Below are 24,886 nucleotides of genomic sequence, written 5' to 3'. Positions count from 1 at the left end.
GCCTCAGATGACCAGCCCTTCTCCCAGCTCCGGTACCTCCCCCTGCCCGTTATTGTTCCTTTTAAGCCTAAAATTGAAACAGTATTGTTCAAGTGTAGCACTCTTGAGCCACATCCCCTACATGTCAATATTTTAGCACATTTCTTTTCTCTCTCTCTCCTTTTTCTTCCCCCAGAACCATTTGAGGATGAGCTGCAGACACGATGCCCTGGTGTTGAGGGGTGCCCCCATCGCGGGCGCTGGCACCCAGACTCCCGGCCGGCACCCCATGTGCAGATGCATCTCAGCGTGACGCTCTGGTCACGATTTCCAGCTGGCGTGCGTCAGAACCTCCAGTGACATCTTGGTTTGTTGTTCGTGCACAAGCTAAAGAGATGGCCTCATCCGGGCCTGGCAGAAGGCCCACACCTGCTGTCATTTTGGAGATTTTTGTCTCCTGTGAGGTGGAAAATCAATTCTCGCTCGGGGGTTGAGTTCCAGGCACAGTTTCTGGTCTTGGGGCTTATCAATCAATGCACTAGCTCTCCAGGATCTGTAGGTGCTCTTGGCCTTAAAATACACCTCTGGGGCACTCCCAGAGGCTGGTACCCAGCTTCACTCACGCTCGTCAAGCCCCCTGTATCCTGTGCTCACCGGCACTGCCACGCGGCCTTGGGATCCCCAAGAGAGGTGTATGTCCCTCCTGGGAACACTCCAGCCTCCACTGCCCAGCACTTGGTGATGGTGAGCGGCTTCACTCCAGCTTCCCGGCCACCAGTGTGCAGACCACGAGCTCCAGAGCGGCCTTGCCCTTCCTTGCTGGTATTAGTCCTGGTTGCGTGCAGACGTTTCCCACAGGCTGCCTGTTCTGTAAAGACGCGGTGTTGAATTGAGAGCACACGCGCATCAAACCTAGAAATACTTTTGTCTTTGGGAGAAATTATGTTTGTTGGATGAGAGAGATGAAACCCTCAACAGAGCAACCTTGAACAAGATCCCAGGGCACCTGGCTGTCTTGGTCGAGCATGTGACTCTTGGTCTCGGAGCTGTGAGTTCAAGCCCCATGCGCGTTGGCCCTGGAGCCTACTTAAAAAAAAATAGAATAAGAATTGGGGCGCCTGGGTGGCTCAGTGGGTTAAGCATCTGACTCTTGATTTCAGCTCAGATCTTCATCTCAGGGTCATGAGTTCAAGCCCTACACTGGGCTCCACACTGGTCGTAGAGTGTACTTAAAAAATTAAATGAAGGGGCGCCTGGGTGGCTCAGTGGGTTAAGCCACTGCCTTCGGCTCAGGTCATGATCCCGGAGTCCCGGGATCGAGTCCCGCATCGGGCCCCCTGCTCGGCGGGGAGTCTGCTTCTCCTTCTGACCCTCCCCCCACTCATGTGCTCTCTCTCTATCTCATTCTCTCTCTCAAATAAATAAATAAAAATCTTTAAAAAAAAATTAAATGAAATTAAAAATAAGTCCTTAAAAAAAAAAGGAAGCAGGATCCCTAGAAATAGAACAGCCAGAAGTGTATTAGCTGGTTATTCATAAGCAGGTCTGAGGAGGCCGTACCTAGGGTCACTCGTGCCTTGAACGGAGGGCGGCCTCTCTTGGGGGACAGCAGTGTGTGAGGAGCCCCCTCCCAGCTGCTTGGGGACACGTTTGCCCTTTCCCAGCGACCCTGTGTCCCTTGAGGCCTCTCCACAGAGCCGGACAGCAGCGTCTTTTTTGGCCACTCCTTCCATCCAGAAAATCTTAAGGTTTTGCTCCCACCCCAGAGCTTCCTGGGGATATTGCTTCTGCCTCCCTTGTACCTTCCAGAAGACCGTCTGGCTCAGCACCGGGCCCCCGCCTGGTGAGTCCGTCTGCCCTTGGCTCAGCCAGACGAGGGCCTCCCTCAGGCTGGTGACGCCCAAGCCTCCGCTGCGCACAGAGCAAGGCCGCGTGATCGAGGGACAACGGGGAGGGAGGTTGAGACAAACCCTGTGACCCTGGGTTACAGTCCGAGGTACCCGCTTGAGCTCACGATTTCGTTCCACAAACGAGCGCGTGCACTCGCACACCGATGCAGACGGATGCAGAAGCACACGTACTCGGACACGCGGATGGGGGCGCGTGTATTATGTGGCTTTCCTGGTAGCAGCGACGCCCCAGCAGCGGCGGGCACACTCAGCACCAGATCTTGGTTTCTTAGTTCCGTCCTCTGTTGCTCCGAGAAACGTGCCTCCAGGACGGGGTTGGGGGGAGAGTGAGCGAGTATCTTGTATCAGCAAGTGCTCAGAATTCGAGGGGGACACGTCAAAAGGTCACTCGTGCTGGCTGGGTCTGGGACAACGTAAGCATCAGATCATGGCAGCAACAGAGCATAAGCCATTGACTAAGACCGGAATCCCATATATACCTCCTGAGGCGAATAAGCAAATGAGAGAAAGGAAAGCCCTCCCATGCAGTAGAAAGGCCAGTAATAAGGAAGACAAGATGAAATTTGAGGAATATTTAGCGGCCAGCATAGTGACAATAGAGTAAAAAAATCCGCGGTGGATGTCGACACCAGCGGGTGAGAGCTTGCTGAGCGAAGCAAATGTTTGCCTCCTCCTAGCGCAGGTCCCCACGGGTCACCCCCCGCAGCCCTGCCGCGGCCCCGGCGCCTCCCACCCTGGTGCCCTTGGAGGATCCCTGCCAAGAATGCCCATCAGATAACTGTGCTGTGTCAGTTTCTTGACTTTGACCGTTGAACTGTGGCTGTAGCAGAGACCATCTTTGTTTTGAGGAGGTTTACACGGGAAAGTAGAAAGGGTGTCGTGGCTGCAGTTTGCACTCCGACCCCAATGCGGAAACACGTGCCCGTGGGCGGAGGGATGAGCAGCGGGGACAATGTCAGCGCGGGACAGTGGGCCGGGCACATGTAGGGATTCTCCGCTTGCCTGGCCCCTTTCCTAGAGCTCTGCAGTTCTGTCCGAATAAAAAATAAAAAAAAAAGTTCAGGTTGTCAACGTGTTTTAAGATTTTATTTTTTTATTTGAGAGAGAGCACAAGCAGGGGGAGCAACAGAGGGAGAGGGAGAAGCAGGATCCCCGCGGAGCAGGAAGCCCTACTTGGGGTTCGATCCCAGGACCCCGGGATCATGACCTGAGCTAAAGGCAGACACTTCACCCACTGAGCCACCCAGGCGCCCCGGGTTTTATTACAATAGTATTAACGAACGAACGAATGATAAAAAGACCGTGGTGCATGAACTAATGTTAAGAATACACGATAAACCAAAGATCTTGATCAATCTAATTCTGTGCATAAAATGAAAGTGCTACGCATCAGTAGGCAGAGAATAATCTTCGTTTTACAGCAGGAATCTATGTGCACACACAGAGGTGTGTGAATTTGCATGTTAAAATTTGTGTAGGTGGGACACCTGGGTGGCTCAATTGGTTAAGCGTCTGCCTTCAGCTCAGGTCATGGTCCTGGGGTCCTGGGATCCAGCCCCGCATCGGGCTCCCTGCTCAGCAGGGAGTCTGCTTCTCCCTCTGCCCCTCACCCCACTCATACTCTCTCTCTCTCTCTCTCTCTCTCAAATAAATAAAATCTTTAAAAAATAAATAAAAGATCCTTTGTTAATGAAGTAAGCTAATTATTATCTGAGCTTTCAGTGAATCCTCATCACTGACCAGAGATCACCGTAACGGATAAAATAGTAATGACAAAGCAGGAAATCTTAGGCGAACCACCAAAATAGGATGCAGACGTGAAATGAGCAAATGCTGCTGGAAAAAACGGTGCCCATAGACGTGCTTGACCCAGGTTTGCCAGAAATCTAAAATTTGTTAAAAAAAGACAACGTGAAATGCAGTAAAGCAAAGTGAAATTAAATGAAGTGTGCCTATGCGTGTATATGTATATGTGTATATATATATATATATATATATATATATATATATAGTGTGTGAGAGAGTGTGAGAGAGCAAGGGAGACAGATTTATTTTAAGGGAATTTCTCATACTGTTGTGGGCACTGGTGGCAGCTGGAGACCTAGTGAGGAGCTGATGTGTCTGGAGTCTGACAGCCGCCTGGAGGCAGAACTCCCCCCTCCCCTAGGAGGACCTCAGTCTTTCTCTCTTAAGGCCTTCAACTGATTGGATGAGGCCCACCCATGTTATCAAGGGTGATCTGCTTTTTTTCTTTAAAGATTTTATTTATTTATTGGACAGAGAGCGACACACAGTGAGAGAGGGAACACAAGCAGGGGGAGTGGGAGAGGGAGAAGCAGGCTTCCCGCTGAGCAGGGAGCAGATGTGGGGCTCGATCCCAGGACCCTGGGATCATGACTTGAGTCGAAGGCACACGCTTAACGACTGAGCCACCCAGGCGCCCCAGGGTGATCTGCTTTAATCACAGTCCACTGCTATAAATGTTGATTTCTCCTAAACCATACCCTCACCCTGACATCTGGATTGGTGTTTGGCCAAATATCTGGGTGCCAGGGCCCAACCAAGTTTCTCACTCCCCATCATGATGTGAAGACACACACCCTTCTTTGTCTAGCCAGAGTGAATTGTGTTCACTGCTGTATAATACACTGTGGGGAAATGCCACTGCCCCGCGGTATCAGGGACGTGGTTGCTGTCACCAACAGGCCGGGGGACTCTGGAACTTGTTTTGCGGGGCACACGGGTGGGGCTTGGCTTAGGTGAACACCTAGGAGCTGGTTCCCGAGCTGTTGGGCCCGTGAGTGGCCCCGTTCATGCTTGCTGTTGGGGAACAGCCCACTGGCAGCTCTCACCCGCGTTTCGGGGAGACAGGGAGCTCTGTGCGTGTCCTCAATGCAACCACACTGGCAGCACCCATCCGCGTCTGCAGCTCATCTTTCCCTTTCTTCAGGGTGTTTTTGTGTACTGATTTACCAGCCTGCAGGGTGCCCCCGGCTGTCAGCCCGACCCCATGCCCCAGAACAGCAGCCGTCATGTTCTGACAGCATCGGTCCAGGGTGAGGCGCCCCGCCCCCCGCCCCCCGCCATGGAATCTAACTGAGGGGGCCTGGCCGAGAACCCTGGGTCACTCCCGGGTGTCTGGAGGCTGCTGGATTTGAGTGAGGAGTAAAGAAAGCACCAGTTTATTAGACAGCACGGGGCAGTCCTAGCAGGAAGGACCGAGCAAGAGTGGGCCGGGGAAGCTTCCAGCCTTCCAAACACACTGCGCTGGGGGCTGAGGGCCGCCCTGCGCGGGAGAGTGGGCCCAGGCCCCCCCCTGTGTGTGCAGCGCCTCGGGGTCTGGCCACCCTCGCCGTGGCCCCCTGGACAGCTCGTGGGCCTTTGGCTGCTTCGGTTCCAGCTGAGCCATCCCTGCAGCCCAGCCTGCCCTGTCACCTCCCCGGCCGCCCCCTGGGGGTCCCGGTGGCCCCTCACACCCGCCCGCGGGCATGGACGGCTCTCTGAGCTCAAACCGCTTTGCCCCAGGCTGGTCCTTCTGTCACATTCGGATGCCCTCATGTGCTCTGTGGCTCTAGCTGGCCATCCTGCCTCCATCTCAGACTCCATGTGGCTGAGACCAGCCCCCAGCTCCCCCCAGGCCAGCCCTGCTGTCCCCACTGTTGGAGGTTCGGCCACGCCATCTGCTCCCGAGGCACCTGCCATGGCTGAAATTACCCCAAAATGGAGCCCGACACCGAGGGTCAGAGCCATGTTCCAGAGCCTTGAATATGCCTGCATTGCCAAAGCCTGGCCCTCTTCTGTCTTCAGCACAAAAGGGTAAACTCCCCGGGGTCCAGGGACCGTACTTTCCCTCTCGCTCTTTCCAATCAATTCGTATTTTCTCTCCTGCCCGCTGGGGGGAGCAGCTAGATGCCACCCTCATGCCCCACCCCGCCCCCACTAGTGGAGCTGCTTCTTTGAGCCACAAGTTTCAGTTAAGGAGAGAGAATGTCTTTTTCAAGTATCATTGATTAAAACCCCACTAAAATATTAAAGGAACTTTTAAAAATGAACAAATTTCGTACATAACCCTACTGCCCCCGTGCACTGATTTTCGGCATTTTCCTTTTTCAGGTGCCCCTTTAGTCCTGGCAAGTCTCTCGTTTGATTGTAATTAGCGTGTGGTTATATATAGCACACTGAGAACAAAACCGTTTCCTCCGGTCCCGCTGCTTCACCCTATTGCCCGGACACGTCACCAAATTCTTTTTTTTTTTTTTTTTAAGATTTTATTTATTTATTTGACAGAGAGAGAGAGACAGGAGAGGGGGAGCACAAGCAGGGGGAGTGGGGGAGGGAGAAGCAGGCTTCCTGCGGAGCAGGGAGCCCGATGCGGGGCTCGATCCCAGGACCCTGGGATCAGGGCCTGAGCCGAAGGCAGACGCCTAACGACTGAGCCACGCAGGCGCCCCTCACGTCACCAAATTCTTACACTGTCTTTGTGATTAGGGACTTCAGCGATCTGATGAAGCGTTCGTGTCCTGCGGTTGGAGATTCGGGTTGTTTGCGGTTGTGGGTTTCATACTCGGGACATCTGCGGGGCTGCGTCACCGGGGTCAAAGACAGCAGGCGGACATCCCCCTTCCCAAACTAACCCCCATGTGTGCGGTTTGTCTCTGAACTGGCTTCCCCGAAACTTGAGATCTTCGTTTTCCTCTAAATATGGATTTTGAGAGGTTGGAAACTATAACGTTAAGGGGGGAACACCGGATGGAGGCTCTCCTGTGCCCGTGTCCCTGCGCCACGTCCTTCCAGATGGGGCTCCAGGCCCTCCTCCTGCATCTTGGGGGTCCACATGCTGCGTTCAGTCCCGCGTGTCTCTGGAGGTTTAGCACCAGCCAGGGCCCCCGGGAACTCCTGGGGAAGAGCAAGTGGCTCTGGGGCGCGGGGACGGTGGCTGGGGCTGCACAGAGCCAGAGGGAGGGCCGGCCTCCCATGGGGTGCTGGAAGTGACCGTGGTCCGAAGGGCAGGATGCGTGGCCTCCATCATCCTCTGGGAGAGAGGCCGAGGAAGAGGCACGTCCATGAATACATCCTGGGGAGGGCGGAGGCTGCAGAGACAGAGGGGAGGCCGTGCATCAGTCCGCGCAGGCTGTAGAGGCAAACACCCTAGACGGGGGCAGAGGCAGGGGTGGGGCAAGGCTTAAACAATGGGAATTTGCTCCTCATATCCTGGAGGCTGGAGGCGTGGCAGGGCTGCCCCCTCCCGAGGCCTCTCCTGGGCGTGCAGCCGGCCGTCTCCTCCCCGGGTCCTCACGGGGTCGTCCCTCCGTGCGTGTCTGTGTCCTGACGTCCTCTTCTGATAAGGACGCCAGTCCTATGGGATTAGGGCCACCCTAGTGACCTCATTTTACCTCAGTCACCTCCTTAAAGACCCCATCTCCAAACACAGTCTTATTCTGGGGTCCTGGGGGTAAGGGCTTCAACATGTGGATTTGGGGGACATGGCTCATTACTGGCTGTAACTCTGGGAACTTCGTGCAGTTCTGAGCCCACATCTGCTGGGGCAGGAACTCCACTGTGTGCAGAACCCACTCAGCAGCCTCCCCACTGGTCTGGAGCCACAGTCCCCAGAGTGCAGAGCATCAGAGCAGACTGAGGAAAACAAGACCCTGCACACAAAACAGAAAATAGATCAGTTGCACGTCTTTAAAATTAAAAACTTTTATGCACCAAAGGGCACTGTCCAGGGAAGGAAAAGACAGCTCACAGAATGAGAGAAAATATTTGCAAGTCATGTGTCAGATGTGGTATTAATATCCAGAGCATGTAAACAACTAAAATTCAATACAGAGAAACAGCCAACCCAATTCAAAAATGGGCAGAGGACTGGAACAGGCATTTCTCCAAAGAAGACTGCAAATGGCCAATGAGCACAGGAAAAGATGCTTGACATCACTGCTCGTCAGGGAAATGTAAATCAAAACCTCACTGAGATGCCCCTTCACACCCGTCAGGATGGTTATTATAACAGGGAAACAGGTGTTGGCGAGGACGCGGGGAAACTGGAACCCTCCCGCACTGCCGGTGGGCACGCGCACTGATGTGGCTGCCGTGGACAAGTGTGCTGGGTCCACAAAGAGTTACCATGTGACCCAGTAATTCCGAGGTGCGAACCCCAAAACACTGAGGTATTTGCACACCCACCTTCATATCATCATTAGGTACAACAGCCCAAAGGCGGAAGCAACCAAGTGTCCATCGATGGATGAGTGGCTAAGCGCACTGTGGTCCATCCACTCTGTGGCCCCACTGCAGGGCCCACCCCACCAGAGAAAAGCCTCTGCCCACCACCAGCCCCTTCCCCTGGATGAGAGGGCCTATGGCCCCTTCCGGCGCTGACATCAGCTGTGCTGGATTCCCTCGGTGACCGCAGGGCCTTGGCACCTCCCAGCTGGGAGCTCCAAGTCTGAGGGTGGCCTCGGGGAAGAGTCTTATCTCCTTTCCTGTCTCCCTAGGGTCTCGGGCAGAAAGAGGCCATTTCCCCCAGTTGAGAAACGAGGGGCACCTTGAGGCTAGTTGTGAGGAGCCGGTGAGGTGTGTTGAACACAGCAGGCTCCCCATGGAGCCACCTGGGCTGAGCCTCAGGCCAGCACTCCAGGACCCACTACCAGTCCTAACCTCAGTTTTGCCCCCTGAAATGGACTTTACCCAGCTGACCTGGGCCTGTCTTGTCAGCCCTAGGCGCTAATCTGTGGATAGACCCCTTCCATTCCCCGGAGGAGCGCCACCTTGCCGGAAACGATGTGTTCCTTGCTAATAATTTCCTTCTTTCTGCCCCCACTCAGCCCCTAAATACCTTCCCTTTCGTACAGCTTCTTGGAGCTCCTTCATAGTTGCAGGATGGGATGCTGCCTGATTCACGAATCATTAAATAAAGTCGATTACATCTTCAAGCCCCCTTGACTGAATTTCTGTTAATTAACAGGAGTGCGTCAAACAGCTCTGAAAATATCTGGAATAATTTCTCAGTCTGCACTTGGGGTCCAGTCCTCCGATAGGGCCCGAGGTGACAGGTGTGAGAGGAGAGGGCGCAGGCTCACTTCTTCCCTCCAGCGGTGCCTTCATCCTGCTCTGGAGCGTGGCCTTGTTAGGTCATCAACGTTTACCAACAACCTGCTAAGTGTGGTTCGGGAAAGGTCCATGACGTTTAGCAGGGGAGCTCGGGGCGGGGGTGGGGGGCTGCCTCCAGGAGTCTGGGCTGGACCACCGCCCCCCTCCAGGGATGGGCTGTAGGGAGGTGAGGCCAGCAGCGTGTGTGAGTTGAGGAGGAAACCGAGAAGCTGCGGCGGGGGGGGGGGGGGCGCTCTGGGTTCACGCACGCGTCCCTCCTGAATTCTGTGCTGGGTGCCCGCGGCCCCCCTGACCAGCCACATGGTCCTGAGCATCCAGACTGAGATGTGTGCCAACCGGAAAACACACAGTGGGTGTCAAAGACCCACACCAGGTAAAGTGGGATGTTAATCATGTTTACATTGGTCACCCGTTGAAATGATAATATTTTGGATAAATTGTGTTGAATAAAACATGATTAGAATCCACTCCACCTGCTTCTCTTCACCCCCTCTTTTTTTTTGAAGACATGGGGCTCCATCTCACGACCCTGAGGTCACGACCTGAGCCGAAATCAAGAGTCGGACGCTGCATCGACGGCGCCCTCCAGGCGCCCTTCTAACGTGGCTGCTGGAAGGCTCAAAATGCCACCTGTGGGTGGAATCCTGTCGCTGTCACTTGCTGCTGTCCCGGACCATCGGCTCCAGGCTTTGGGGTTCCCAGGACAAGCGGGGTCCCCCAAGTCTGACTACCAGCCCTCTGCTTTGCTAGGTGAGCACCCTTCCACTGAGGATGGCTGTTCTGACTCCAGAGAGACGGAGGCCATCGCCAGAACAGAGACCCGAGAATGACTCCCCGCTGCCCGTGGAGTCACTTCCTCGCTGACCTGTGGGCGCTGGCCGGGCCCAGGGCAGGGTGGGCCCTCGGAGGAGCCTCTCTTTTGAATGCCCCCATGTCTGGCCTCTCTTCCCGCTGCCCCCTTGCCCTCATGCCCTGCAGCCGTACTTGCAGGCGCTGCCAGGAGCCGTGGTCCCCGGGCAGGTGCAGAGCAGAGCGGACACCTGCACAGCTTGAATCCATGCCCAGCACAAAGGACAGGCTCAGCCTCAGACCTGGGCCAGGGAGTCCGGTCACTGACGCAGGACCCCTGCAGCGCAGGTGTTTCCAGACCCACAGCCAGAGGCTCCCTCGCCGAGTTCCGGTCAAGGGTATGGTGTGGGCACACGAGACTTTTCCTTGTGGCAACACAAACCCCGCTCAGAGCATCCACCTGACGCGGGACAGAGGTGAGTAAAAGCAGCCAAACACCAACCATCATGTCATCCAAAAGGCAGCTACGGGGGGAGTCTGGGGGTTCAGTCAGTTAAGGGGTGAAGCACCTGCCTTCGGCTCAGGTCATGATCCCGGGGTCCTGGGATCGAGTCCCGCATCGGGCTCCCTGCTCAGCGGGGAGCCTGCTTCTCCCTCTGCTTCTCTCTCTCTCTCTCTCTCTCTCTCTCTGTCTCTCATGAATAAATAAATAAAATCTTTAAAAAAAAAAAGAGTCCTACCTCTTAATAATAAAAAGGCTAGCAGGCCAGCTGAAAAATGGACAAAAGATGTGATGGAATCCATCAGAAAAAGCCAAACGACACATGAATAAGAGAGACCAGGGTGGCCAGCTGACACATGTGCGGCCACTGGAGGCCACTTTGGGGAAAAGTCTGTCTTTTTTATTTTGTAATTTTATTTACTTATTTGAGAGAGAGAGCAGGATCAGGGAGAGCGGCAGGCAGAGGAAGAAGCAGGCTTCCCGCCGAGCAGGGAGCCTGATGCGGGGCTCGATCCCAGGACCCTGAGATCACAACCTAAACCGAAGGCAGACGCTTAACCGACAGAGCCACCCAGACGCCCATCTTCTGTTGCTTCTTATCAAAGGACATGAACCTGCCGCTCATCTCCTAGACGGTCACCCGAGAAAAACAAAGACCCGTTGACACAAATACTTGACCAGAGTTCATGGCAGCTTTATTCACAGTAGCCAAAAATGGATAACAGCCCAAATGTGGGTGGACAGGTGAACCTTGGTCCGTGCACACGGGGATGGCTTTGGGCACGCGGGGAGCAAACACAGATTTGCAACAACAGGGCCGAGTCTGCTGTATGAGCCGCTTACCTGGTGTTCCCGAGCCAGCCAGACTCAGCTATGGCGGGAAAGTGGGTGCCCGGCTGCAGGTGCTCATGGCAGGAGCTTGAGGGACCGTCCAGATGAATGGTGAATGGATGGTGATGTCCATGATCTCGGCAGGATGGAGGGTTGGAGGATGTTATCTCCATAAAGAAGAAAGTCCAAAACCATAAGAGACTCTTAACTCCAGGGAACAAACTGAGGGTTGCTGGAGGGGAGACGGGTGGAGGGCTGGGGTAACTGGGCGATGAGCATGAAGGAGGGCACATGCTGTAAAGAGCACTGGGTGTTATATGCAACTGATGAATCCCTGAACTCTACCTCTGAAACTAGTAATACACTCTATGTTAATTAACTGAATTTAAATAAAATAAAATTAGATTAAAGGGGCGGGGCGCCTGGGTGACTCAGTCGTTAAGCGTCTGCCTTCGGGGGCGCCTGGGTGGCTCAGATGGTTAAGCGTCTGCCTTCGGCTCAGGTCATGATCCCAGGGTCCTGGGATCGAGTCCCGCATCGGGCTCCCTGTTCATCGGGAAGCCTGCTTCTCCCTCCCCAACCTCCCTGCTTGTGTTCCTGCTCTTGCTACCTCTCTGTCTGTCAAATAAATAAATCTTTAAAATATATATATATATATAAATTAAATTAAGTTTAAAGAAAAAGAGGAAGAAAGTCTGTGAACGGATCCCAAGCTCAATCAACGATGTGGGCATGAGGCTACTGGGGAACGTGCCCCTAGAGCAGTAAGAGAGGCGGGCTTTCCGCTGGGGAGATCCAGCAGGGCTGGTGCACTCCGGGCACGATTCAAAGGTGTCCACGTGAAATCCTATCGGCTTTGCTGTAGGGTTGAGCATTTTCCCAGGGTGAGGGGCAGTGGGAGACCCACTGGGTTCTAATGACAAATGAGTGAACACGACGGGATCCTGAGATGCCCATGGCAGGAGGCCAGGACCTCACCACGCATTGGAAGGGGGATGCCCCCAGGGGGGTGGTCACGGGTGTGAGCAGGTGAGCACCTCCCCGGCTCCCTCCGGGCCTGTGCCCACCCGGTAAGTGTGCTCAGAAATACCTGCTCGTTTCTGCTCAGGGCATCCTGCGTGGGCTGCACACAGGGATGCAGGTGAGTTATGGAAATGTGACATCCTCCCCAAGGGGAGTCTTTAGAAGTGGATGCTTCCAGTGGGCTGGCTTCCCTATGTCCTTGGAAGTCTCACTGTGGGCTCTGTGCTAGGCAGGTTTGATCTTGCTGTGGGAGCCCCTGCAGGGACAGCCCGGGCCCTCAGCCTCCATGCTCAGGGCTGGGGGTCTGCTGATGCCCTTGCATCCTTGTGGACCGGGCGTCGTGGCCGGACCAGGGCCTGGTGGTGCCTGGGGTGAGGGGACCGTCGGGAACCACAAGGAGATGCAAGCAGCCTCTGCTTTCAACTCAGCTCAATGCTGGGCAGAAGCAGGCAGCGGCCGCTTAGAGTCCCGAGGCCACCTCCTGCCCCCCACCCCACCCCTCATCGGAGAGAGGCTCTAACACGGGGGTTCTACTGCAAATTATTATTATCATCATCATTATTATTACTATTTGCAGGTCCCAGAGGCGGAACCGGCCCGAGGTTGTTTGGGGATTGGATATTTGTTGTGTCTCTCTGGGCTGGGCGCTGCACTGCAAATTATAGTTTAATGTTTTATTACAGCGAAGCACTCATTGATTTTACTGAAATCTGTCATAGTTCAAAAGTTTTACGAGCATCATGTCTTGGCAGGCAACTGCCCTTGCAGTTAAAAATAGATTACTGTAAAAAATAAATTCCTGGATTGAGGAGGGCACGTTCTGCATGGAGCACTGGGTGTTATGAACAAACAATGAATCATGGAACACTGCACCAAAAACTAATGATGTAATATATGGTGATTAACATAACAATAAAAAAATTAAAAAAAAAAAAATTCCTGGATTGAGTCTAGGAATAACCAAGAAAACTTCATGATCTTGCTATAAACTATGTGACAGAATGGCTGGGATTCTGAATGCGCATGCCCTGCGGCAGCCTCCCCGGAAGTTGGGTGTGGCCCGGACCACGGAGGCCACGGTGACAGCCCAGGGCAGCAAGCATCCGTGCGCTGACAGAGCTTTTCGGTATCTCGATGGAGCTTTTTGGTATCCCGGTGACGGATGCGTGGACTTAAACGGAAGACAAATTGTCAAGAGCCACACACAGACATGTACATATACGTGCACGTCCACACACAAACACACGTGTGCACACGTCCACACTCTACCACCAGGCATCTGTGTCTCTGAGCTGTCTCTGGGGTGCCCCAGGGGTGTCTCTGTGTCTCTGTGGCGTCTCCATGAGATGTCTCTGCTCCTTGGCTGCCGTTCTGCTCCGCGCCTACCGCAGCTGGCCTGGGGTCACGGTCAGGGTGGGCGTGTGGGTCAGCCCTGCTTTGGGGAGGAACAGAGCCTGGCTGACAGTGGAGGACGGGCGGGGAGTTGTATGGTTTCTGTCCTCCCTTGTTCGCTTGGAGATGTGCTGACTTCTTGGCGGCCCATCTCTTTCTGGGGGCAGAGGAAAGGATGGTGCGTGGTAGCTGCTGCTGGGGACGCTGAGCAGGCCGCTCTGTGCCCGGGACCCTGAACTTCCTGCCGATTCTCCGACCCAATGACTGTTCTCCAGTTTGCTCAGCTCAGGGAAGGTGTAAACAGAACGGATGGTGATGCTCACTCAGATGTGGGTTCTGGATTATTCTGACCTTTTGTAGCCCATGAAGGTGTTTTCCTGGGCGAGAGTAAAAGCCCGGCCTGCTGTCCATGCCCGCGAAGGCCAGAGCCAACCCGTGAGACGCTGGGCACCTGCTGGGCCCTCTGTCCCCACCCCCGAGCCCCTGGGGGCATCCCTGCTGAGGACACTCGTGACAATGCTGGCCCCATGGTCTCACTGCAGCTCGCTCAGGACCCTGCACTCGCCCTGCTCCATCTTACATGCCCAAGGCCTTGTCTGGGCTCCTGGGAGGGAAGGTGAGTCATGGCGCCCGGTGGCTCAAGGGCCCCGTAGGGGTGGGATGCAGGGAGCCTCCCCTGTGACCAAGACAGAGCTTCTAGAAGGTACTCCTGCGTTCTCCAGGAGGGGCAGGGAGTGCTTCCTGGTGTGGGCAAAGCTCAGTCCCTGCAGGGGCCCGGGATCAGTGATTGCAGAAGACAGTGGAATCATCTGTGCCCACCTGCAGGGCCGAAGACCTGCTGTCCGGCTAGAGCACCGGCCGTCCACTCCACGCTGCTGGGGAACGTTCTCCGTGAACAGGGGCTGGACCCCGCTGCTCTGGCCAGCAGGAGCACCTCGGTGACCACCTGAGAAGGGCCCACGGCCCACATACCACCGTGGACACCTTTTGAGAAAAATGGTGCTCACACACGTCCACCTCCCCTCCTCACAGACTCACGGGGCTGAACACCAGTTCACAGGCCATGGGGGAGCCCCAGATCGGGCTCTCTCACCTAGAATTGGGTGCCAACTTTGCGCTGACAAGTGATGTCACCTAGTGTTTCAGACACACATTGAGGAGCCGCCCCCAATATTCAGTACAATTCTGGTTTTTAGCCTGTGCACAAGATAAAAAAAAATTAACCTTTGGTTGGCCTGGGTGGCTCAGTTGGTTAAGCATCTGCCTGCAGCTCAGGTCATGATCCCAGGGTCCTGGGATCGAGTCCGGAGTAGGGCTCCCTGCTCAGCGGGAAGCCTGCTTCTCCTTCTCCCTCTGCTGCGCGCCCCTGCCCCCCTCCACTTGTGCTCTCTCTCAAACAAACAAATAAATAAATAAAGCTTTATTTTTTTACTTATAAAAAAGTGGCAGAGCATCCAGAATATATAAAGAACTCCTACAACTCAATAATAAAAAGAACCAATTTAAAAGTGGGCAAAAGGGGCGCCTGGGTGGCTCAGTCGTTTAGCGTCTGCCTTCGGCTCAGGTCATGGTCCCAGGGTCCTGGGATCGAGCCCCACATTGGGCTTTCTGCTCCGTGGGAGGCCTGCTTCTCCCTCTCCCTCTCCTCCTGCTTGTGTTCCCTCTCTCGCTGTGTCTCTCTCTGTCAAGTAAATAAATAAAATCTTAAAAAAAAAAAGTGGGCAAAAACCTGGAGTCAACATTTCTCCAGAGAGGATGTACACGTGGTCAATAAGCTCATGAAAAGTTGCCCAACATGGGTCATCAGGGAAACGAAAATCAACCTCAGCGAGCTATCACTGCACACTTTTTTTTTTTTTTAAAGATTTTTATTTATTTGAGGGCAAGAGAGCTGAGTTTGCACAGCAGAGGGAAAAGCAGACTCGCTGCTGAGCAGGGAACCTGATCCGGACTCCATCCCAGGACTCCTCCTGCCGGACCCCGGGATCATGGCCTGAGACTAGGGCAGACGCATAACCCACTGAGCCACCCAGGTGTCCCTACCACCGCACACTTTCTAGCATGGCTATTAAAACAAAGTGGACAGTGGGGTGCCTGAGTGGCTCAGGCAGTTAAGCATCCGACTCTTGGTTTCGGCTCAGGTCCTGATCTGAGGGGTGTGAGATCGAGCCCCACCTCAGGCTCTGCGCTCAGCGAAGTCTGCTTAAGGTTCTCTCTCTCTCCCTCTGCCCCTCCCTCCACTTGCACGCAAGCTCTCTCTCTCTCTGAAATGAATAAATAAATCCTTAAAAAAAAAAAAAGAATGAAGTCGTGACACATGCTCTGATATGGCTGAAGTCTGAGTGAAGGAAGGCAGACGAAGGAGCTCATGGTTCCCTTTACGTGAAATGTCCAGAACAGGCCAATCCACGGAGACAGAAAGTAGACTAGTCGTTGCCGGGGACTGGGGAAGGAAAGTGGAGGTGCTGCTAATGGGGACAAGCTTCTTTTAGGGCCATGAAAAGTTCTAATATTAGATGACGCTGTTGGCCAATAGACACAAATCACTGAATATACTGATACTAAAAAACACTGGCTTTAATGTTAAAAATGGTGAATTTTGTGGTATGTGGATTATACCGCCAAGAAGAAACGGAAAACAGGCCCGCCGTATGGTTCTGTTTCCTCATCTGCTCCGTGGAGGCAGCCTTGCCCGGGCCGGAGTTGCGGCGGCAGGGACAGTGAGGGGAGCCACCACCCAGGCCGCGTGTGGAGAGGTCTCCTCTCCCCGCGTCCAGGACGAGGGCCACCCCTGTGTGCTGGACAACTCCCCCTAGCCCCTGTGGTCCCCGAGCTTCTGGAGGCTCATTCTGTGTGTGTGGTTTTGTTTTTTTTTTTAAGATTTTATGTATTTGACAGAGAGAGACACAGCGAGAGAGGGAACACAAGCAGGGGGAGTGGGAGAGGGAGAAGCAGGCTTCCCGCCGAGCAGGGAGCCTGATGCGCTGAGCATGGAGCCCGATGCAGGGCTCGATCCCAGGACCCTGGGATCCTGACCTGAGCCGAAGGCAGATGTTTAATGACTGAGCCACTCAGGCGCCCCTCGTTCTGTTGATAGGAAGCAGAGAGGAGGCTGGTGTCTGGGCTCATGGTTCTAACGGGAAGAGCTGGGATTTGAGTCCTGGCCATGGAGCTGGGGCTGGCTGCTTCGGCCCTTGCCTCACCTCCTGGCAAGGAATGGCCAGGTCAGACCTGCCTGGAACTGGCAGGTTTGTTCTGTGGGTGCATTTCGTGGCTTTTCTGTGGGGAGTGTATGCTGTAGGTATGGAAACTTCACCTGAACACTTCCCACCCTCAGCAGGTCAGGACACAGGACTGTGAAGCCAGCCCCTTTCTGAGCAGAGGAGGGGTCTTCACCCAGCTCCTGGGCTCCTGGGCACTGGGACCCTCCTGCCAACCCCTCTCCATGGGCCAAACCCCTCCTCTGTAAACTTGGCATCTGCGGTTATTCTGAGCTTATTCTGAGAACTTCGTAGGACGCAGAGTCGTCGGAACCCACGCTGGACCCTTGGTTGGACACAGATTGAGACAGATATGTGGATTGTTTGGATAATGGTTCCTACAAACCTACTGTAAAAGGGCATTTGGGGAAAACTGAGTATTGGCCACGTGTTAGGTGACATAAGGGAATTATTATGCGTTTTGTTTGATCATGACATTCGGCCCAGTAAGAAACGTTTCATTTTTCAGTGTATGTATCGATACATTTAGGGATGAAATGGCATGGTATGTATAATTTTTTTTAAAGATTTTATTTATTTTATTAGAGAGAGAGAATGAGAGATAGAGAGCACGAGAGGGAAGAGGGTCAGAGGGAGAAGCAGACTCCCCGCCGAGCAGGGAGCCCGATGTGGGACTCGATCCCGGGACTCCAGGATCATGACCTGAGCCGAAGGCAGTCACTTAACAACTGAGCCACCCAGGTGCCCATGGTATGTATAATTAACCTTCAAAAATTTCAGGAAAAATTGAACCAAATGTGCCAAAGTGTTCATCGTTCATGGTTTTGGATATACGGTTACTGTATTATTCTTAATAAATAAATACATAATAACATTTTTTTAAACAAGTTATCATTTAGGGCCACCTGGGTGGCTCAGCCAAAGGTCGGCCTTCGGCTCAGGTTGTAATCCCAGGGTCCTGGGATAGAGCCCTGCATCAGGCTGCCTGCTTCTCCCTCTGCCTCTCCCCCCTGCTTGTGCTCGCTCTCTCTCGCTCACTCTCTCTAGCTTGCTCTCTCCCAAATGAATAAAATCTTTAAAAAAAAAAGTTATCACTTACAAGAGCACCAAAACCTGCTGGTCCAGCTGATAGGCCCTCCCCCCCATCCCCTCCAACCACTGTCTCTCTGTGTGTCTGTCTCTCCTTCTCTCCCCCATGTGGCCTTCCTCCCACGACTCTTCCCCCGCTCTGCCTTCTTCAGGCTTGGGCCCAGAAGTGCCTCACCCCTTCTGATTAAAGCCACTCCCAGGGCCAGCCCAGACTCTGGGGAAACCTGCACAGGTGGAGACATCCACCAGAGGCCAGAGGGGACTCACGAGCAGAGCTGGACTCAGACTGAGGCAGCAAGCGTTGAGGACCACAGTCCCCTTCTAAAAGCCAGTGCCTCTGTTGGTGTGGGGCCTGCGAGCCTGAATCTGCCCCACCCAGCATACGAATGGCCCCAGGCAACTCACACAGCCTGTTTCCCCACCTGTCACAGTGCAAGATACAGCTAATACTGACCGGGCGGGAAGAGGGCTGAGGTGTAATTTGCAAAGCGATTAATATATGACAAATACTAGCATTTGTAGAGTGATGTATAATGTTTGTGAAGAGACTGATGTGAGGTGAGGGTTGAATAAGGGGCTTCTTGCTCCTTCCTCTTCCTGCCCTCTCACTCAACCCCTCTGTTGGGATCTCAGGATCCTACAGCCCCAGGAACCTGCCTGGCAGCCTTGACAGTTCTCTCTGGACGTTGGAGAAACCCTCTTTGGCTCTGGGCCTTCAGCATGGAGTGTCCCCCAGCAGGGCAGGACCCCCAAATGTTGCCCAGCGAGGCTCCTCCCTCTGGGCTCCACGAAGCCCTGCCCTCAGCCAGGCAGCCAGGCAGCCGTGGAGAATCTGGAAGGGAAGCAGGTCGTGCTGACAGCCTCTGGCAAGCCACCTACTGCAAAGGGAATTTACAGTGGGCCAGGAGCACCTGCTGTCTAGGGCAGCTTAGCATCTCTGGATCCGAGCGGACCTGAGCACCCTCTTCAAGAGAATGGCTGGCTTGTCCTGAGGCCACCAGCGCCGGAGACAGATGCTGGAGCGGGCTATGTGGGGGCATCCAGGGGCCTCCAGGCTGGGCTCTGCACAGGAGGAGGTGACTCCACCAAACCCCCTGGAGAGGGAAGTCGACAGTGACCAGGGGGAAGCCTCAGGAGCTGTGAGCCCTTCAAGGGGTGGACACCTGCCAACTTCCCTCCACATCGACAGGGCACAACCAGGCAAGGATGCCACCCAAATTTAGCATGCCCCAGGAGCAAGGGAGCAGCTTTGAAAGCCAAGGGTCACCTATGGAGTGAGGAGAGTGAGTGGGGGTGCTAGGATGGGGCAGGGGGCAGGGCTGGGGCACTGCGGGGCTGCGGGGCAGAGGGTCTGGGGAGGGACGCTGCTGGCGAGAGGAAGTGGAGCTGTGTCCACTCTGGCCTTCCTTTGGTTGGCTTCTGAGAGCCCCCAGACACAAGGTCCTGTCCCAGACTGTGGGAGGTCCTGGCTCAGGAGTCGGAGAAGTAGGGTTCCTGGGGCCTGGGATGCCCACCCCCAGCAAGGACACAGCCAGCAGCTGGGACAGTGTCTGCCCCAGTGTGTGCTCAGCCAGAGTCCTGCCCGAGGGTGGCCCTGGGACCCCAAGCTTCCCCAATGGCCATTCCCCTCCCCTAAGGCAAGGAGCACCCTTGGCAAGGCAAGGAGCCTTAGGGGGGGGAAATAGGCGGGGGGGGGGGGGGCAGGGGGGAGACCTCAGCGTGGGAGGAACAGCCTGGGCCATAAAGGGCACCGTTTCCTCTCGGACCGTGGACTCCACAGCCAGCGGGTGCATAGGCTGGGGCCCCAGGGGAATGCAGTCTTGCTGCCCCACCAGACTGGGCCCCCAGGCCTCCTCCTCCTCCGGTCCGGGTGACCCCACAGGGGTCAGCAGAGGACGCGGGGGTGACATTTGCCAGGTTGCTGGTCGCTGTGCGGATGTCCACCCACAGACACAAGTCTCGCAGGGCACAGACACAGAGCCTTTTATTGCACAGCGGACCGGTGTCCGGCGCGGGGCTGGCGTGGAGGGAGGCCCGGGTGCGGCGGGACAGGTCAGCGGCTCGGCCAGAGGAGCGTGAAGGCACCGCGGCTGCAGCGGAAGTCCGGCTCTGGCTGCTCGGGCTTGGGCTCCACGGAGACGAGGCGCCGGGCCCCGCGCTGGCTCAGGGGGATGCAGTCCGAGACGCGGACCTCCAGCGCCCTTCCCTGCCTGAAGCGGGGGCGGGAGGGAGGTCAGGGGGGCGGGGCCGGGTGGGCAGGGAGGGAGGGAGGCAGATCAGGGGGCGTGGTGTGGCGTCAGGGGCGGGGCGAGACGTCAAGGGCGGGGCAGAAGGACGGTCAGGGGGCGGGGCGAGCCGGGAGGGCGGTCAGGGGCGGGGCGAGCCGGGGCGAGGCGGGGCCGGATGAGGCAGGGAGGGCGGGCGGTCAGGGGCGGGACGAGCTTCTCGGAACAGCCGGTCCCCCTCTGCGCGCGCGGACTCACCCCTGGCAGTACGCGGCCAGCACGCCCACCAGCTCCCCCACGCGGTTGTCCAGCGGCGGCCGGGAGCGGTGCAGACACACCACCAGGTCGTCCTGGCCCCGCGCGTGCAGCACCACCAGCTGGTCCCGCCCGCTGGTCACACTCAGCCCGGTCACCTGCGCGTTCGGGGCCGGGGTCAGGGGAGCGGCAGGCCCTCCTCCCTGCCCCCAAGATCCCTGGGCCGCGGCCCGCCACCAACAGCCTCCCGGAGCCCCCAGCCCGCCCCCTCTGGGTCCCCTTTCTCCCTCTCTAGCTCCGCCCGCAAAGGGGAGGGTTGGCCGAGACGCCGCTTGAGAGAACTTGCTCCAGGACGGGATGGAATGTTCTCGATCGGCGCCTCTAATCCGGCGCCACCCTCCCCTGTGGCTCTCGAGTTCCTCTTGAGTGTGCTGCTGCGGCCGGGGCGCTGAGCCGTCTGGTTTCCCTCCATTACATCAAGCGGCCACCCGGCGTGGCGGCGCACCAGATGGGCCCCCCACTCGGTTACAGGGACCCCAGGGCGAGAGCGCTGCGCACTGCAACCTGTCCCGCGGTCGGGCCGGACACCCCCAGGCCGCCCTGTATGTGGGGAAGAGGGGCCCGTGGTTCGGCCCCCTGCCCCCCCTGAGCAACATAAAGGCCCCACCATCCTGAGCTGATGCTGAGTTCTAGAAAGCTCGGGCCTTCCCAGGTAGGCGCGAGTGGAGGGGCCCTGCAGACGCCCTCACCTCCCCTGTCCCCCCGGGGCTCACCGCTTCCAGGGGCACCGCCCGCATCACCCGGTACTGCCGGCCGGGGTCCAGCTTGTAGACGTGCCGGTCAGTGAGCAGGAGCGCCCGGTCCCGGCTCTTGTTGAAGCGATTTACCTGCGGGACAGGCGATTTCGGGATCACCTGTCTGGCCCCAGGGCCTCCTCTCCCTGGACCCCTTTTCTCACGGACTGAGTTGGATCTGACCACTTCGGAAACCTCTGCCTTGGACCTGGGCTGTCGCTCCTCCCCTGGTCCCACGCCTTACCTTCCGGACGTGGCTGGAGAACAGCACGGCCCCAAAGCTGTCCTTCTCACGGAGTGCCTTCAGTCGTTCAGAGAACAGGCCCGAGGCTGTGGGGTTGTCCATGGCCTGAGGACGGATGGGGGCTGCTTGACCACGCTGGACCAACAGCGAGTGTGGTGAATGGGCATCCCTGTCCTTCACCTCCCGAGCCAAGCCGAGTCAGGCCTTGAGCCAGCCTCCCTGGGTTGTCTGAGGGCCCCGTGCCCAGACCCCTGCAGCCCTAGGTTCTGGTCATCCCTGAGCCCTCCATAGCTGCCCACCGGCCCAGAAGCTGAGAAGGCAGGGTCCCGGGTGCCAGGGAAAACCTTGGGCCCCTGAGCCTTCGTCCCCTGTAGAATGGGGCCAGGGGCACAGCTCATCATGCCCGTGTGAGGGCCAGGGTGAGCCAGGGCATGGGTGCGGGGGTGGGCGCAGAAGAGAAGGTGTTCAGTAAAGCCCAGAGGCCAGAGGCAAGGGCAGAGGGGCATGGCCCACAGGCCGGACAGACAGCCAGGCCCTGGGAGAGGACATGTGGCGTGGACACCAGCAAGCTCTCAGCCCTGAGCCCCTCCTTGGTGCCCAGTTTTTACGGCCCCAACACTCACAGAGGACAAGTAGTCCCTGACCCAGGCCCGCCGGCAGCCCCAGTCCTGCCGTAGCTCCTGCAGGACCCCCATGGCCGCCACTTTGGCCTTGATCTGGGCCATGTCTGAAGGTGGGATGTTCTTCACCAGCTGCCGGGCCCGCCACCTAGAGGGAACCGGATGGTCAGATGGACCCCATGCAGCCCTCACCTTCCCCACCCCGGTCCTGCCCCTTCACATCCATGCGCTCTTCTCGCTCCCTTTTCCCCGCGGAGAAGGCCAACCCTCTCAGCCTGGCACTGGCCATCCTGATTTCGGCCTCCCTGGTCTCCGCAGGGGCCCCTCCCACTCTGAGGACAGTACGGCCTCCTCCTGGAGAACTACTCAGCCTTCAAAGCGCTGCCCAAACGCATTGTTCCCCTCCATTCCCTGTCCCAGCCAGCCACGCTCCCCTGCAGGCCTCCAGCAAGGAGATATCAGCGCTCTCCAATGACGGTGGGGTGTGGGGACCCAGTTACTAGGCAGAGCCTCCTGTTTTCCTGCTTATGAAATGGGGCTTGTGGGGTGCAGATGGCCGGGAGCAGGTGTTCAGTGGGCGCTAGCCGAATGGGGAAAACCGAAGGGGCAGTGGCTGAGGGCTCGCACCTGCAGAACAGCGCCTGGCAGGTGTCCTGGAATGGCTGCAGCACCGCAGGGGGCGGCGGCCAGACGAGGTCTCGGCCGTAGAGGGGGGGCTGCCTCGCGGCCTGGAACCGCCGCTGCAGCTCTGCCAGGTGAGCGCGCACCTTGTGCCTCCGGAACCAGCGCATGATGGTGTAGATGGCCCGCAGTCGCCGGCAGCGCCGCCTGGCCAGCGTGCCGCGCCAGGCCTGGGGGGCCAGCCGGGCTTCCGTCAGTCCCGGCCAGGCCACGCCTCCCCCACCCTCAGCCCAGCGCTGCGCCAGGCTGACCTGCCCCTGACTCCTGGGGGCCACCCCCACCTGGCTGCAGGTTGCTTCCCAGGTGGGCACAGGGCCCTGCTGCAGCCTCTGCCTGGCTCAGGGGAGAGCTGCTCTCCCCACCCCATGTCTTTCCACCTGGCACCTGCAGATGGGGGTGCTTTCCCCTCCACCAGGGGTAGCTGCCAACTGTCCACCTGGAACCCGAGCTGGCCCAGGTCTGACCTCCAACTCGTAGATGCCCCGACATGGAGGAGCACCCCAAGAATGCAACCATTAAAACCCAGACCGGGAGCCCTGCACGGCAGGCAGCCCAGGGGACCCACAGATGAAAGTATACTTAAGGAACCTGACTCAGACCAAGGAGAGGACAGCAGTGTGGACAGTCCTGGAGATGGTGGGGCTGCGAGGACCCAGTGTGAGCATCTCAAGTCCCATCTCTGTGACCATGGCATGGTGTCATGTTCCTAAAACCAACCCCTCCGTGTTAGGGGAGGTAGCAAAGCTCACAGCTAAATGTAGTGTGTCGCCATGGGTGATAGTGGGACACTTGTGGAAATTCGAATACGGCCGGCATATTATTCAGATATGCAGATTATGTCTTGTGGGTGTTAGGTTTCTCATCTGCTGACCTCAGCGTGTTCAGAAAAGGGAACGTACTTGTCCTTGAGACGTGTGCTGAAATATCGAGGGGGTCCGTTACTTTAGGAAATCATATAAACATACGTATATGTGGGTGTGGGGACAGACAGACACACAGAGATGGGCTGGGGAGAGCACACAATTGTAGCAATTCAGGTGGACAGTAAATCATCATAGGCATCTTTTGACTTTTCACTAGGTTTGAAACGTTAAAAATAAAAAGGGGGAGAGAGGGAGGAATTCCTGTCCTTTGGGAATACTTGCTAAAATGACTCTAAACAAAATGATTTGACAGGGTGCCCGCAGGGCTCAGTCAGTTAAGTGTCTGACTCTCAATTTCGGCTCAGGTGATGATCTCAGGGCCATGAGAGTGAGCCCAAGTCAGTCCTCAGTGGACAGTCCACTTGGTATTCTCTCCCCCTCTCCCTCAGCCCATCCCCAGCTCACATGCTCACGGTTACCCTCTAAAATGAATAAATAAATCTTTTAAAAAATGATTTGCTTAAAAATAACTGGGATGGGCTGCAGGTGTCTGCACAAAACCACACACTGGTCACGGGGTGGCACAGCTGATGCTGGGGAGTAGGAGGGGGAATTTTCTCTAGGTCTGAAATCTTTCAGAGTCAAGAGAAGAAAAGAAGGGAAAAGATAAGGAAGGGGGATGCCTGGGGGGCTCAGTTGGTTAAGCGTCTGCCTTTGGCTCGGGTTATGATCTTGGGGTCCTGGGATTGAGCCGCACATCAGGCTCCCTGCTCAGTGGGGAGCCTGCTTCTCCCTCTCCCTCTGCCACTCCCCGTGTGTGTTCTCTCAAACAAACAAAATCTTAGAAAGAAAAGAAAGAAAAAGAAAGAAAGAAAGAAAGAAAGAAAGAAAGAAAGAAAGAAAGAAAGAAAGAAAGAAAGAAAGAAAGAAAAAGGAAGGAAGGAAGGAAGGAAGGAAGGAGAGAAAAGAAAAAAGAAAAGAAGGAAAAGGAAGGAAGCCAGATCCTTGAAAATCATATTTTGAGCACCTGGATCCACCTGGGCCTGAAGCTGATGACCATGGGACTGAGGTAAACTAACCACATCTACACCTTTTGCTTAAGTCAATTTCAGTCCTGGTCTGTCTCCTGTTAGAGGAGATTCCTGTGGTGCCTGGAGGGGTGCCTGTGGGCCTGGTCGGTGCATGCACACCCCCCCCCCCCCCGGGGGTGCCTAACCCATCCCCCCCCCCCCCCCCCCCCCCCCCCCCCAGGGCCACAGCCATCCCCCCACGCCTTCAGGTGCACACCCATCCTTCCCATCCCCCCACCCAATGCACAATCCTCCCTCCTCTCCCTCCCCTCCGCCCCCCAGGGT

General features: G+C 56.3%; 1 protein-coding gene across 1 annotated transcript in view; it reads right to left on the bottom strand.

Annotated features, from left to right (window-relative positions):
* Positions 1-19,808: 19,808 nt before the first annotated feature.
* The window catches only part of MYO1G (myosin IG), a 13,488-nt gene continuing 8,410 nt past the window's right edge, over positions 19,809-24,886 (bottom strand). The window contains exons 17-22 of the mRNA XM_025853076.2: positions 22,615-22,929; positions 21,991-22,135; positions 21,368-21,472; positions 21,103-21,216; positions 20,333-20,487; positions 19,809-20,059 (exon numbers count right to left, since the gene is read on the bottom strand). Coding sequence (XP_025708861.1) covers positions 19,903-20,059; positions 20,333-20,487; positions 21,103-21,216; positions 21,368-21,472; positions 21,991-22,135; positions 22,615-22,929 — 991 coding nt within the window. The 3' untranslated portion in view covers positions 19,809-19,902. The remainder of the gene's footprint in view (positions 20,060-20,332; positions 20,488-21,102; positions 21,217-21,367; positions 21,473-21,990; positions 22,136-22,614; positions 22,930-24,886) is intronic.

The sequence above is a fragment of the Callorhinus ursinus genome, unplaced genomic scaffold (assembly GCF_003265705.2).
Source record: "Callorhinus ursinus isolate GAN/ISIS: 27379988/994484 unplaced genomic scaffold, GSC_fseal_2.0 scaffold60, whole genome shotgun sequence".
Taxonomy (NCBI): Eukaryota; Metazoa; Chordata; class Mammalia; order Carnivora; family Otariidae; genus Callorhinus; species Callorhinus ursinus.
The sequence above is the reverse complement of the archived record's forward strand: the minus strand, read 5'-3'. Positions and strand labels throughout refer to the sequence as shown.